The sequence below is a fragment of the Trichinella spiralis genome (assembly GCF_000181795.1).
Source record: "Trichinella spiralis strain ISS 195 chromosome Unknown Scfld9, whole genome shotgun sequence".
NCBI lineage: Eukaryota > Metazoa > Nematoda > Enoplea > Trichinellida > Trichinellidae > Trichinella > Trichinella spiralis.
Window position 1 is genome coordinate 687,629 of NW_003526948.1, and position 16,110 is coordinate 703,738.

A 16,110-nucleotide genomic window follows, 5' to 3' on the forward strand; every position below is an offset into this window, starting at 1 on the left:
CCTTTCAATTTCATTCAAATCGAATGCAGATTTTACTTTGCTCAACATCTGAACAAAAACAGAACAGCATATTATGAATAAAAGCAGCAAAAGTCTAAATCGCAGTAACGATACAAAATATTAATTCTGAAATCTCTTAAATCATAAAATAATTAATAATTCAACTTTCTGACTCTATTACTTGACAAACAAAACAAGCAGAAGATATTTGCAGCTTAAAGTCACTGGACTGAGTCTTTCCTTCTCGTATACAAATTTAGAAAGCAATTTGCTATCAATTTTCTGCCAAAATACTCATCTTAAATTTGTCTTTTTTATTTCCAAAACCTGGTGCTACACCATTCTGAAAGTATTTTCAAACAACTCATTTATACTGAACGAGGCGAAGACCAGTGAATTCTCTTAACTGGGCAATTTTTCGAACAAGCTACTTTACTAGATAGCTAAATTTAATTTAATCAAAGCATGCAATTCTCTATCAATCTCAGCAAAATGAGAATCGACATTATTACCGCCAGTATTTATAGCAGTAGTTTTATTCAATACTATCTATATACCTGTATTAAAATTACCACTTTTACATAGTAAAAAAATAAAATCTAAAATTATATCTAATATGATCTTTTGGTATGAAACAATAAATAACAGATTTGAATGGAAATTATTAACGTAATTCCAAAAAATTTGGACTTTTGAAGTGCTATTGCATTTTTATTTAGATGCATTTTAATTTATCTGATTAATAAATTTTCGTTAATTTCCTGTTCGTTGTAGCATTTCGTATTTTGTAATGCAGCATATCATCATTTTATTTTATTTTTTTATTACTACTTTTGCATTTGTACTTTTAACATTTTTCCAGTCATACTGTAGTACAAACATTATAACACACGCCTATCTTAATCTTCCAAAAACTGTTTTAAAATCTACACATTAAAATGCAGAAAGCTAATAAGTATTTCAACTGACAGCTAATAAGTATTTCGAGTACAAAATTCGAAAATAAATTTCTACTCGAATTATAAAAGCTATTCTTCAAATGTAAAACATATCACATACATGAGCTGCCTATTTATTACTCCCTTATTTAACCCAAACATGGCTCACTTTTAGCAGTGCAGTCATTTTTATTTATCAAAAATCATTAATAATAATAATAAATAATGCATTTTCACTCGTTATAATCAATTAAGGAAGACAATAAAACAACTCATAATTATGAATTCTTATCACAAAAGTTTATCACGTGAAATTCAATAAAATAATACACTGAAATTAAACCAAAGCAAAAAATTCTTTCATTGCAATTTCAGAATTGAAACTGCATTTGTCAATCACACAATTCTGAAAACAGCTTACTATTGTTACACAAATTTGCTTCCCATCTTCGTTAAAAACATTATATCACTAAACATTTTCCAGATTCTTGTTTTTCCTCATAAAATCCATGTCACTTTTAAAGAATTCAGAATCCCTGTCAAAATTTTAGCCAGATTAATTTAAACACGTTTAAATAGTTCATCTATCTATTTTCAGTAATATGCAATAGAGGCAATAAGTATATGCTTTATATACTCATTTAATTGAAAAGACGAGCACAGTCATGAATGCTTGTTAACAAATAGGTGCATATGCCATCCTGCAGAGTAGACAAACAGCCGCATCTCTGCCAACATAAGAAACATTCTGCTATAGCATGTCTCTGACGCATCACGTCATTATCCATTTCATTTAACTTAATAAAGGAGCTCCAAGCAAAACGAATAAGTCGGCCACGTTAAAATTATGTCCAATAAATAAATATACGTCTCTAGTTTAACTGAAAACTGCGTTCATCATTGCATTCATCATCATTCGTTTCACTTGTCAATAATCGTTTATACCAAAAAATGCATACAAAAATCGTGCTTTTTCAATCGATTGTCAAACTTTCAAATCCAAGCTAATGAACACAGATACAGACAGAAAATGCTTTTCAAAACATCTATTGTCAAATGGAAAAGATAAAGAATTAGAGAATGAAGAAAGTGCCCGTTGGCATTGGCAAAGACATACGCACTATTTTGACGTGTACAAATCATACATTTATATAAACATAAATTTATAAATAGAAGAAAAAATTAAGTAAATGCTCTCCAATGAATATTATGCCTTATTGGTTGAGCAGAAATTAAATTTTACATTTGACAACACACATACAGATGACGAACACGAGCACGTTTCATTAATTTCACATTATTAAATTACTGCACAAAGTTAAAACAGCTAAAACAAGAAAAAGAAACTAAATTAGACAGAAGCAACACAGCCTTTGCTAGCAGGATAATTGTGTTTTCAATTAACTTCTTATTAGTTGCAAAGCTACACACAGTAGATGATGTAATTGGCATACTAATTAAGTGTTCGTATAATAGATGCATTATTAAAACCATTTTTCAATATTTCAATAAAGCTCAAAAATTCAACTAATATTAGTGAGCATATAACATCACAGTAATTAATATGTTTATAATAAAATATGTCAGAGCGATATATGCTGTTACAGGAGTTTTTAAGTATCTTTCTTGCCTACGGAACAAATCCATTCAATAAGTATCATCTTGCCAGTTTAACATTTACCACTTTGCCTGCTGAATTACATAACCAAAGAAATCAATTGATGTTGTTTTCAAAGTAATCATAAAATATCAATAAAAACTTTCACTTTATTTGCCACACTGTAGCATGACTATAAAATGTAACTGATTTCGAGAAAAAAATACTGTACGCCTTTTCTCCACTGAAAATACACATTTACTTACTTTTCATTTTACTGACGCTTAAAACAATGTTGTCAATGTTTGGCATTTTCTTCTGATCTGATAATTCATGTTGAATCTGCAGCTCGAAAACAACTAACAAATGCGTCGCTTTCATTTCAACTACTTCAAATTCATTATAGATCAAAAATAAATTTTTTTTACAATTCAACAATGCGTCAAATAAAAAGGAAAGTTCTGAAGTGAACGCAAAATTTTTTTTAAATATTAAAGCAGGAAAAAAACATGAAGCACAATAAAAATTTACATAGTGCAATGCAAGTTACGAATGTAGAAACAGAAAAATAATACTGCTCATTGCTTTGTTTGTCGTGCATGTTCAAAAATTACAAAAATTAAATTGATTTATGAACTTTAAAATGAATAATTAAAAAAATACCAACAGCTAATAATAAATAAATACTTAACATGCCCGTTTCAATCAGAATACTTTTCAAAATACTGTCAACTTTTTTACGCAAAATATACAAAAACTGAAATATGAAATAAAATTTCATGCATACAAACGCTCATGTTCGTTATTTAAACGGATGAGCATAAATTTTACGGGGAGGAAATTATATTATTGTCGCCTTTTGTTGCAGTCCATCGCTATAACTTAAAAAAGTAATATCAGTGTATAAACAGTGCCAAACAATATGTAACTTCAGGCAGCAGATCCTGGAACCTCAGAAAATTAATTTTAATTCTTAAAAAATCAATTGTGTACGCAAAGTTGCTTGCAAGTGAAAAGTTGCAAGAAATTTAATTTAGCAAATGGATTGCATTTTAACAGCATGCATGCGTTTAAAGCTTTTTACCGCATCGTACAGAACAACAATTGATTATACTATCTAATAAAAAAATATATATATGGTGGTAAGGGAATTAGTAAAAAAAATACCAAAAGATGCAAATCTAACTGAACTGAACCTATGAATTTTGTCTCAATTTATATGGCAGTGAAAAATTAATTCAACTCTGTATTGTTAAATATGAATATAATTTCAGATTATGAAAATTATTTTCAACGATGTCAATCAATGATTGTAAAAGCAAAAAGAAGAGTTAACCATCTTGAAACAACAACATTTTCACGAAAGCTTATTCACAGATGAAATTCATCTACTGACTATCAGTTATCAGTTCAAAAAATTTAAGAAAATTTAAAATCGTATCAAGAGCTAGTCAGCTGTTCAACGCAACTCAAGATATGAAAATGCTTGATTAAAATGAAGAATATGAAATAAAGAATGCATTTCCACACTTCAAAGTTTCCATCAATATAAATATAATAACTATAAAAAATCTGATATTGCATTTATTAAAAAAAAATTATACCAAATTTCTTTTTAAAACGTATTCAACAACAATACATACTAAAAATATTTCATTGCTCTGCAAAATTGAACATATTTTCTCGTTACACTCAGAGAAAGAGAGAGAGAGAGAGAGAGCGTTGATTGTATAATCAATGATTAAGCTGTACACCTGCAGATGCTGATTCAAGCTCGTCACTTCGCTAAATGATTGACATAGGTGCAATTGAATGTGAGAATCACATTATTAAACAATTTCTATTTTCCACATTTGATGGAATATTTCAGAAATATTTCAAAGAAACTCGAGCATAGTAAATTTATGTAGCAACATCGCGCTTTTGCACTTCACTGAACACTTTTCATGCTAATCAAACAACGTGCTCGACGTATGTATTAATTGTCTGTCCAATTGATAATTGATTTGCCTTGTTTGAAAAAAAAAGTTCTCTAATAATTGTATTCCACACACACACACACACACCTAATACACTTCTTCATCAAATGAACTAAATTGAAGTTAAATTTTTGACAACAACCTACAATTCTTGAATTAAAAGGTTTCATTTAAAATATCTACACAGCATCAACTATCTAATTTATTTCCTTAACCTTTTTTACAATTTTCAATCTTTGTATATTCAGTTCAAATAATTACCTAACAAATCCTTTATTATCTCCTTGCGATTCACCTCTTATGGAATTGCATTTGTTTATCTATTTACTTTTATTCATTATACATTTGAATTCATATATAAATGCCTAATGAAAGTATTAATTTAATCTTCAACTGTATGCGAGTCTAATAATATCACCGTCGCTTGCATATTCGATTGCAAACATCTTTCATGCACTTGTATTAAATAAGCTGGAAAAATAATTTAAAAAATAAAAATAATAGAGAAAAACATTATAATCAGAACAAATTCACACAAACAACTTTACAATTACAGTTGATCAAAATGCAAAAACGCAGTACACAAATTGAAATTAAATTTTCTATGAAATAAGCCACAGATTGAAGTTTACTCTGGTTCACTTTCGATTTTCTTCTCAATCATTATCCAATAAAATAAAACAAAAGTAGAAACAACTTTAATATTTCATTCATATAATTTATAATGTATTTAAAAAATATTTCTATAAATTCTCATTTTTGTAAAGACAATAAGTATAACACGAATGTCAATTGGCTTCATAAAATCAAAGTCTTGGATAAATATTACTATGATTGCATTAGATAATAATAATTTTGCATTTTTGTTCAATTTCCGCATTTCTCGTTTCAAGCAATATGTGAAAAGAAAAGAAATTGCATATGAAGCAGTTGTAGACCTGATTCATAAAATTCCAAAGGACATCAATCAAACAGTCGCATCTTCAGTAATAAATGAAAAATTTTATGAATTGTGATGAACAGTTATGTCGAATATATTTTATTACGGTGGTTGAAGTATCTGAATAATGGAATACAATAAAAAGCCATGCTAGAAAATCATTCATTTCTGTTCATGTTGAGTAGTTCGAATCGACAACTTTATAAAAATTTATCAATTTACTTGTATACTGCAACTGCAAATCAAATAACAATTTATTTAATAAAGTTCATCTGTTTGTTCATATCAAGTTATATATATATATATAACTTTCTGTACCTTTGAATGTTATCTTGATGTAGCAATTTTACGTATACATAAAGCATGCAAATTCTGTCATACCTGAAGGCAAAGAATGGTCGATTCGATTTTACAATTCTCAAGGAAAACAAATAAGCCCATATTTTGTTGGTAAAGTACGTCCTATGGGTCCTATGTTAAATTTAGCATAATAATGTGAACAGTTAGTCGACTGTGGAGGCCAATTGTTGAACTTCAACAGTAAGCTTAGTAGTATGAAAATTACATGCTTCACAGGAAATCAATGCAAAAACAATGGCCAGTAGTGACCAAGCAAATACATTTTTCATGCAAGCTGCTGCTATTAATGTCTTTCTAGATGAAAACAAGCAACGAAGCGCAAAAATGGATCTATGTCGGCGCTAGTTTAAACAAGCCGCCAATTTTCAACCCGACTCCAATTTCCGTACATTTCGTTGCCTCAACTCCACCCCCTGGTCCGTATCCAATTGCTGCTCGTCTGTCTAAGATTGCTCACAGAAATTCAATTGAAATTCAATTGCAAGGCTGGCACCAAGCGATCAACGGCCACTAAGACGAAACTCTAGTAAAAGCAAAAGCTAATGCATAACTTTCTGGAGAATAATCGATCTTCGCTAGAAGGAAAAAGTAAATTCCCTTCGTCGACGTTCAAACCAAAACTTATAAAAAGGCGCAATGGTGAATAACAAACAATCTAACAAGTTGAAAATATTCATTTCTCAGGGCCAAAATTCAAAATCACACATCATAATGGTATTTAAAATCACATAATAGAAAAATAAAAAAATAATCATCATTTCTTATGCAAATTTAGTTATTAATAATAAACGATCAGCTGTCCTGCAGTCAATCATCAGCAATCAGTTGACAAAAAATTAATCTACTAAAAGCTATTAATCTACAAAAAAATATCCATGCCACAAATATTTTTCTTTTATTTCAATTTTTCAATTAAATTTATCTTTAACAATATCAAAAACTAGTGATGTGTAACTGAAATCAGGTATAAATGTTGATCATCATTAGCTTAAAAGTTTATCAACAGTAACGATAAAATAAAATTAAGATAAACCTATACAATTTACAATATTATAATGCTTGAAACTTGCAAACTTTTTACAAAAAAGCTAAAATTATTATTTTATTACATTCCATTATTAATTTTACGGTATAAAAAAATTCATTTCCCATTTCGAAAAGTGTTGCACTGTTTGGCGAAAATTACAAGATAATAGCAATGAAAAGCAATTATCAAAATTACAACACGCATTAGATTTTTTCTGAACTACATAACATGTGTAATATAGTGAACAACAAAAGAGCTGGAAAATAAAAATAATTAACAATATCGACGTTTCTTACCGTCAAAATCATACTAATTGTGCAGATTCCGCAAAACAGCCCAAGTTACGTAAGTGCAAATGTATTTTATCATATTAGTGAAACAGACCAACGAAAAAATGATAATTTGACAACTAGGGAATGGAAATTATAAAAAGTAAACACATCTAAAATGCAAAGCTTGGTCCGCTTTCAAAAGTCCCCGCTCTTTAAATATGAATAAAGTTCATCGCATTCATTGTATACGCAGTGGTTAAAAATTAAAATCGAAATTTCAAAAAGATCTCACATAATTTTCAACAATCAAACTTAAAAGCTCTCCCACAGTTTATCATGCTAAAATGGACACCTTTACTTAAAGGTTCCACTCTTGTTAAATTATATACATATATTCAAAGACATGCCTATGAAATGCAAATATGCACCAGCTACTAAATGACGTAACGCAAGTTCAAGCGCTACACTAATGCAAAGTTATTGCTTATCAATTAAATCTCACTAAATAAATATAAAAATTGAATGAAACAGAATATGAAATAAATTTGCAATTTTTTCGAATAAATAAAATCCCTAAAATAACTAAAATCCATAAACAGGATTCTTATTTTGAAATTGAAAATTACATTAGGAAGAAAATTAATAATGTTAAACAAAAAAAAATTTTCCTTACCTTAAGGAAATGAATTGATTTCAGAAGATATCTTGCTTTGCTGGTGTACTCACATCACGGTCAATAAAGCAGATTTCTCATTTCGCAGGAAACACAAGCCATACGACTTCGTCAACAACAGATTCAATATGTATATTTCAAAGTTTTAACCAGATTTCCTCTTTGAAGATGCGCCGCCCATTGCTTTAATCCAATCTCGTCAGCTGTCATTAACTGTAAAATGAAAAGCTATTCGGCTGTTGTTCCAATGACCACTCATGCCAACAATAAAAGCCAAAAACGATGAAAAGTTCGTCCAACTGCTACTCTATGTTGAGGTGAGCAACGAAGTGAAAAAAATTAAATACTAAGCAAAACCATCTGCAAATTAATATTAAAAAATATCGAACTATTATTATCGATCATCAAAATAGTTCAATTCAAATTATCTTACCATTTCATTTTCAAAATTGAAAACATTTTATAATCATATATGCTCTGATGTTGTAAAATGCCTGAAAATACTTCATTCACACTTCACAGCTCAATTGATTACTACGTTTTCTCAAATGTGGATTTTATCGAATCTCTCATAATCTTACTAACGTGTTTAAGTAGAAGAAATTTTACTCAAAGCTGATTCCTAAAACCAATGCTGTAGATATTGTTTTCATGTTCAAAAACAAGAGATGACCGGGCTGTATTTGATATAGGATGGATAATATTAATCCATTTTTCTTAAAAAAAAAAGAAAAATTAATATTTCAACCCAAACATGCAAAACAATATATTACTTACAGTGAATGATTAAAAGTGCCGACGTTCCTTCTGAAAGGACGCAGGTTCACTGTCAAAGATGAAATCAAAGATATGATGATAAAAGTGAACAACATCAGATAAAGCATTATCACCGTGCTTTCACGAGGTAGTTGACATTTATTGACCAAAACATCTTCATCAGTCACAGTTACCTATAAAAAACGTATATACATGCACAATGTGGAAATCATTTTTTTAAGATGAATATCATATCACATATTAAAATCATTCAAATTCAACGCATTTTTATAAACGCAATGCATATGTGTATATTTTAGAAAAGCTAATAAAGCAAGTTCTATTATCACAATTAAGAGCAAATCATGTTACAAGTATATTCGTTCGTTCGTAAAATATATTCATCATTACTCTTACTTCATTACTTGATTAATTAGTTCGGCAACAGGAAAAAAATGAAGAATTCCGCCATAGGTAACTTATTAAAATTTGTCATTACTAATAAGTAATGTATTAAATAAAACATTTACCATTAAAAACGCAGGATTGTTTTTATTTCTCCATGAATAAGATGACACAGTCCATTCCAGAACTTCACCATCATTATGAAGAGCCCTGCAACCGTGATGAGTATGCCCTGAAAATACGGCACGGGGTTGCAGAATTTCCAACAACTAAACATAATATATTTTGTTAAAATAAATTAGTTGTTGTTCAGTTTTCCAATGTATGTACAAAACGTGTCGACTTGTTGGACAAACAATCTTTTCCTTCTAACATCAGTCTATGCTTTTGGTCAAACGGCGCTTCATCAACTTCATCGCACAAAGCATCTGATTCTCGAAACAGTGGAAAATGCTAAACCATTACACCACGTTTAGCCAGTACATTCGACAAGTTCTGTTTACCTGCATCACTATGGGCTTTATATACTCGGTAACATTTCCGAAATAACAATTACCATTTCTTCCATCCTAATATAGCCAGTAATTAAAAGAAAAACGCATAGAAAATCAGCAAAGAAATAAATATTCACTTTTGCACACTGCAGAGTGAGATTAAGAGAAGTGATCATCCGTACTGCTTCAGAACAAAAAATACACTGATCATTTTCCATTGCCATACTATTCACCAAGATAAACGGGTAACGCTTCAAAACGACTAATTCAACAATATCCATTCCAAAAGCATCATAAAACCAAATTAATCGAAGCGGATGCAACCTAAATTTTAAAAACAAACAATCACAAATAGCACAGGTATTAAAAAAAATAAATGCAGCAGATTAGCAGACTGATCGTGAAATCCAACGTCGTGGTTTCCAATTACAGCATATAACGGCGTCGAATTTGCAGAAAAAATATCATAAAAGTCATTCGTGTACTTTTTGAAACGTTTCTCATCACTCCACATGCCTTCATCAAACAAATCACCTAAACGTTACAAAAAATAATTTTAAAACTTCAAATGTGCACTTGACACAGCGCTCAATGCTAATGTAACAAAAACTTGCAATCGAACGTTTACAGTAAACATTTTACATTTTCAAATTTTAAACTGAATTTTTGATTAAAACAACAAATATATATATTCACAAGTCGACTATTATTTTAGGATGCTTGAATACGTAATTTTCAATTCTCATTTCATGTTCGCATTCACATTTGGTATTTCATTATTATTTCAAGCAGAAAAACGTTAAGCAAAATCGTTGTTTAAATAAAGTCTACAACAAATAAATATTCAATATTAAAATAATTCATAAAAGATAAGTGAAATAAGTAAATCTCAAAATCAACATTTTCTGTTAAATACAGTATACCAGTTTTCGAATTTAAATTCAAAATATTGAACTCATTTGAACAGTCAGTTCCATTTGCGGATTGCATTATCAAAAAACATGCAAACTCTCTTAAATTTACGTACATCATTTTCAAAACCGGAAACTCTCATCTCAAATAAAGCATAAAATATCCTATCGCAGCATAGATACAAAATACCTACCTAATACAAACACTGCGTCAGGATTAAATAACCGAACACTTGTTTGAAAACATTTTTTCATTTGCCATTCCCTAAAATAGAAAACAACATTTCCCTATTAAAATCATTTTTGCTCACATTTGAACAATCTAAATCAGTGCAAGGATAAAGATGATAAAGTTCATTATTCGAATAGCAAAATAATTCATTAATAAAACTGTCATGTTTCATGATATGATATGGCATTTAATGGTATGATAAAACAATCGAATGCAACTGTTAATACAATTATTTTCAAATACTAGAAATATTTATTTTATACCCATAAGTGTACTGATGCCAATGTAAAACAATATTAATAAAACAAATATTATACTGATTTACATTACAATTTAATAAATAATAACACTATATATGCAAACAGTATAATCTATTATCATGTGTAGAATCATTAACTGCATAAATTCCCCTGTGCATAAACAGTTACTAAATTATGCATTTGCATATAATACACACCGACGCAGTTTATCAAACCAATGTCCTTTGTAGTCACCAAGAATATGAGTATCAGCTAATACAAAAAATTTTAAGGCATTCTCATTTTGCGAATCTGGCCACGAGCAGCTGCTCAAAACAATCTCAAAAATGTAATGTTCACACAACAGAATTGTCACTGCCGAGAGAATTATACAAGAAAGTAAGCAGTGTTTGAATTGTAATTTTGCTAATAGCATTGCGCATGTGCACTTTTTCACATATGCACTATACAGTAATTCAATCAAAGAAAGATCATTAAGAGCAACTGTCTGAAATAAAAAATTACGGATGCATAATAAAACAATTTTTTGTATTAAAAATTACCTAGTGCCTCTGGATTTATTAAACAAAATATTAAATTGCATTATTAAAAAATACCGCTGAGATTATCAACTGCTATACTATATCAAAATATTGTACTTGAACATCATAAATAGCGAACTGTGCGGTATTGCAATGAAAATATGAAGAGTATTAGTTCCGTTTATTTTTCTTTTTTTAGAAATTATAGATTTTGGACCTTCAGGTATTTCATTTTTCCATGTGAACATTGTTTTTAAAAAATTTTCTGCAGAAAGCCTACTAATGGTCACTGGGCAGAAGCTGATCGGTTTTTAGAATCACCCGATTGGTCTTATTCGGGTAGTAATTATTTAAATTATTTGAGATATATAAATTGATCATATCAGTTTAGGTGGTCAGCCCTCACCAACGAATACTGCCGAGAGGAAACGTCTTTTGATGCAAAAAAATTTAGCGGTATGTTTATTTTGAAATGGAAGTAACTGTAGTAATAAATTTAATGCGAATGGTATAATAATGGTGAAGTCATGAAATAATTGTACATACTTACAGAGAAAAATTATTCAAAGTTTGAATGAAATACATCAGGCAAAAGAAGCTTACGCAAAACTAACGGTGAAGAAAAGACAAGAAGAACTTGACAGATTACCTCCATTTCGTCAGAAAGGACACAAAATTCAAAATAAATTATAAAGAATTGCTATTTATTGTTTATGTGAATTTTCTTGCATTTCAATTATAAATGAATAAAGATCTGAAATTTGATTGGGAACATAATTTATGTTAAAACATTATGAAGGACAAAATGAAATTATAATTTCATTTTCTGTGAAAAATTTCTTTTGAGTTTGCTAATTTACATTAATATATAATACATATTTATAAATGACTTTATTTTATTTAATTGTTAAATTGTTAAACAAATTATTGAACTTGATATTCGCTTATTTTTATGTAACAAGAAACACTACGCAGTCATATTTGCATGACATTTTTGTTCCTTCACAATGCATGTATTTAATTTACATTTCAATTCGATACAGGATGACAATTTTAGCCAAATAATTAGTCATTCTCCTCGCTGTAAATTAATATATGTTTGTAAAATTAATTTAGACAAATATCTTGAATACATTTATTTGCCTTACTTTTTATATTTATATTTGCAGTATATTATTATTTAAACGGAAAATGAATAACATTAGAAATAATAATAATAATAAACAAAATCTTTAATAAACATATGAACGAGAAGTGAAATCTCCTTAAATTTAAGCCTTTTGTTCCATATACATATTTCAATTATTAATGTAGATACATTTTTAAGAAAGACGAAAAAAATAACTTATTTTTCCTGTCACATATGTAAATTTTGTTTTATAAAACCTAAATCTTATGTAAGTTAAACAACTGAACATGAAGACGTGAAATAATTTATTTAAATCACCAATAAAATGACATGGCAGATAAAAAATGCCTGAGGAATTTACTGCTGTGGGCTCCATGTAGCTTTGCGCTTTCTGCGCATGTGCTTTACGTAATAGCAAGTGATGTAATATGGCTGGAAAAGCGACGCGAAAGAGGCATCAGTTCTGTAAACTGGACTCTGCTTTGTCCGTCCACGGTTCACCTATATAATTTTTAAATTCAAAAATATTTATCGGTAAAATTTTTAAATACGCCTTTTATTTTGTTTACTTTCATCAAATTAATTAGAGAACTATCTTTTAATAATTGTCAATGTGTATCAATTATATAATTTTAAAAATCTCCTTAAGTAAACTGCTTTAAAATATCAGATAATAAGTAAGCATTTTGTAAACGCTGCTTTCTTTCAAAGAGCAACTTACCTTCATAGAGGTAATCTCGCATTTTTCAGCCATTTTGGTGGCCATAAGTAAATCTAGTATTGAAAAAAGATCAAATATTAAGCTGAACAGTTATAATCACTGAAAAATTTATGTCCATCAAATATACTATTTATTAATTCTAAATACATTAAAAAATTAAGAGCAAAATAAAATGCACAAAAGTGAAAAAATAAATCAGCCTAATCATTAATAAATTACAAAGATTTGAATATGGAATAAGCAAGATAAACGAAAATGAACATGTAGATGACTAACCTGGCGAAGAAAACCAATTGCCGCATATTGAGAAATGATTACTCGTTTCACAATTCTCGTCCTAAAATTAAAAACAGATTTACTAATAATTATGTATCAGTTAATGTGAATACATGTGATAGTGTAGATGAGGACATAATGACAGTAATATAACGTATATGTAAGAAACAGAAGTAAAAATTTCAACAACTTATGGATCAGAAATAAAAATTGTGCATGCGAAAATAATTTGAATGAACTTTCATAAAGCCGTAATATTAAAAATATTTACTGTTGATTTACTAAATATTTCAACAATGAAGCCCAGTTAATTTGCAAAAACGCAGTTAAATAACAGTTTCCAAAGCTTACTTGATGGTATAGTTGGGCAGTTATCCGGGGTTCAAATGATGTTACGCGACCTAAACGAAAAAAACCAAGCAGTGTAAAGCGAGCATTCACTTACAAGTAATCATGTGAAGCTAATTATATATTTAAGTTATGTTAATTGTAAGTTAGTATGTCTCAGATTCGATTTTTCTCAAACCTCAAGAAAGATTTTCCTGTTATTTGAAACATTCATGCGCTACACAAACACCAACAAACGCACAGAAACATACATTCAAACATACACTCAAATACCCACATACCCGCACAGTCAGATACACAAATACTTAGATACACATACACATACACATACACTAAAAATTTTTAGAGTTTACAAATAAAATTATGATAAAGAAAATTCACCAATCTTACCAACCACTTTGTTGGCTGTGTATCTAATTGTGGAGAACTATCACAAAAAGATAAAGCAATGTACTTTGAAATTTCTGATCAGTTACCAGAAATGGCTAAAAATGTTTTTAATAACAGTCATGAAGACTATCCTCAACGAAAAAATTACAATTCATCGGAAATGCAGTAGTTATCCAACATATAAACATTACAGTCAAATGCATAGTCAGGAATTAATTGTAACAACAAAAAGCCAGTTAAAATATCATACATTTGTTTAATTTATTTTACAGAATAAATGAACCAAGTTTCATTTATCACTGATTTTAATTTTTTTTATCAATTTAAGATATCTAAAAGATTAGCTATTCGAAATGACAAAAAGTGATATCTGAAATTCCCGAAAAAAAGAAAGCGCTTCATAAAAACAAAATAAATAACAATTTTAAATCTTTAAATCATTTTAAAAGATGTGTTTCCAATTAAAATTTATAAATTTTTAACATTTTACACTCCTTAATTCCATACGAAGCAACAGCTCAACCCCCACTTCCCCTCCGAAAGGATTTTACACGAATAAGTTACATTAACAAAAGTATATATGTAATATAAATTACTTATTTAAGTTCGTTTGTTCGTTAGTTGAAATTTAGAAATATATTACCCGAGAAAGAAAAGGAACGAAATTTTCTTTCTGGCACAGCTTCTCTCCTAACGCCGAAGCTTTTACTCGGAGATTCCTGAAATAAAATATAGCATAAAACACATTATAAAATATTTAATTATGAACAGTCACCATGAATAGTCAGAACTGAGTTAAATGAATACCGATATGATCAACTGTAAACTGTTAACTGGCAAGGAAACTGCCCCTGTACAGTATTTAATGTTACCTTTATGTCACTTTTATTGAAGATACTGTAGCAATTTATTTTTAGACTATTCAAAAACTGCATAAAAATTTACTTTTACTCGCAATTGACGTTTAAAATTATTCCAAATTTATTGAATTTTATAAAACAATTTTTAATATTTCGTTTTCAGAAGTTAAAATAATCTTACATATGAAGTGCAATCAGTTTTTTGCTTCATTTGTTAGAAAAATTGGTTCCATATTTACCTCGCTACACGACATGTTAATTTCAACTTATTTCTAATTTTTGTATAAGAATATAATTAAAAAATGGTTTACTTACATACATTAGCAATGTTGTTTGTAAGCATAAAACTGGAAAATCACTGCAAGCATATTTGTAGCAGTTTTGCAATTTTTTAACAATAAATAAAATAAAAAAGAAAAAATATGCAATTGTTTTCGTAAAAAAATTAATTTTGACATTGGTAACTTTAATTTTTATTTTGTGTAAAGACTACCGAAAACTTTAAAAATTTTTGTTCAGATGATATAAGCTCAGCTGTTTCTATAACCATCAAGTGGAAACATTTTTGTTTCACTTTTTTAAATTATATCGTACATGAGCACAGAAATGCCAAACGCATTACATTAATAGAAAAATAAAATATAAGTCAGCTATTGCATATCAGAATTGTGGCCGTATGAAGCCTTCGTTCACGGTATCTTGATGTTTCAATTCTTTCTCTCTTTCTTTCTTCGTCGTGAATTTTCTGCTTATGGTACGTCCTGCTGATGAAAGGCTACATATGGAAAAAGTGAAATGACCAGATTATGGAAATGTTATCACGCGTAAGTACTATTTAGCAGCTTCTTGCCACGTCACATCCACTTCATCAGGATCTTCCAATTGCACTTTCTCGCAATTTTCGCCACTGTCATATTTCTATATATGTAAGTAAAGATAATCAAGTACCAATCAGTCTGCATCATCTCATAATTTTTTGACCGAATCTTCGATAAGTTTCAAGCAGTTGAATTCGAAATAG

General features: G+C 29.1%; 2 protein-coding genes across 2 annotated transcripts; both read right to left on the reverse strand.

The window, feature by feature from the left end:
- Positions 1-8,125: 8,125 nt before the first annotated feature.
- On the reverse strand, positions 8,126-11,613 carry Tsp_09516 (metallophosphoesterase 1). Its single transcript, XM_003371239.1, has 11 exons — positions 11,483-11,613; positions 11,387-11,395; positions 11,042-11,152; positions 10,547-10,617; positions 9,837-9,975; positions 9,579-9,765; positions 9,451-9,516; positions 9,073-9,216; positions 8,677-8,736; positions 8,416-8,502; positions 8,126-8,146 (listed from the first exon to the last, which is right to left on the reverse strand). The coding sequence occupies exons 1-11, from the start codon at positions 11,611-11,613 to the stop codon at positions 8,126-8,128; spliced, it is 1,026 nt and encodes a 341-aa protein (XP_003371287.1).
- An 817-nt stretch (positions 11,614-12,430) lies between these two features.
- Tsp_09515 (conserved domain protein) lies at positions 12,431-15,343 on the reverse strand. The gene is made up of 8 exons (XM_003371240.1): positions 15,329-15,343; positions 14,873-14,948; positions 14,121-14,171; positions 13,843-13,892; positions 13,492-13,552; positions 13,216-13,268; positions 12,856-12,995; positions 12,431-12,446 (listed from the first exon to the last, which is right to left on the reverse strand). The coding sequence occupies exons 1-8, from the start codon at positions 15,341-15,343 to the stop codon at positions 12,431-12,433; spliced, it is 462 nt and encodes a 153-aa protein (XP_003371288.1).
- Between the last annotated feature and the right edge of the window lie 767 nt (positions 15,344-16,110).

Excerpts from the sequence above, each read along its gene's own strand:
- Tsp_09516 (XM_003371239.1), bottom strand. The coding sequence starts at position 11,613 with ATGTTCACATGGAAAAATGAAATACCTGAAGGTCCAAAATCTATAATT. Across the intron at positions 8,737-9,072 it reads ACAATCCTGCGTTTTTAATG|GTAACTGTGACTGATGAAGA; the intron begins GTAAATGTTTTA and ends CGTTTTTTATAG. Across the intron at positions 8,147-8,415 it reads AAACAATATCTACAGCATTG|ATGGTTTTGCTTAGTATTTA; the intron begins GTTTTAGGAATC and ends ATTAATTTGCAG.
- Tsp_09515 (XM_003371240.1), bottom strand. Across the intron at positions 13,553-13,842 it reads CTGCCCAACTATACCATCAA|GACGAGAATTGTGAAACGAG; the intron begins GTAAGCTTTGGA and ends TTTTAATTTTAG. Across the intron at positions 12,996-13,215 it reads GCGAGATTACCTCTATGAAG|GTGAACCGTGGACGGACAAA; the intron begins GTAAGTTGCTCT and ends AAAATTATATAG.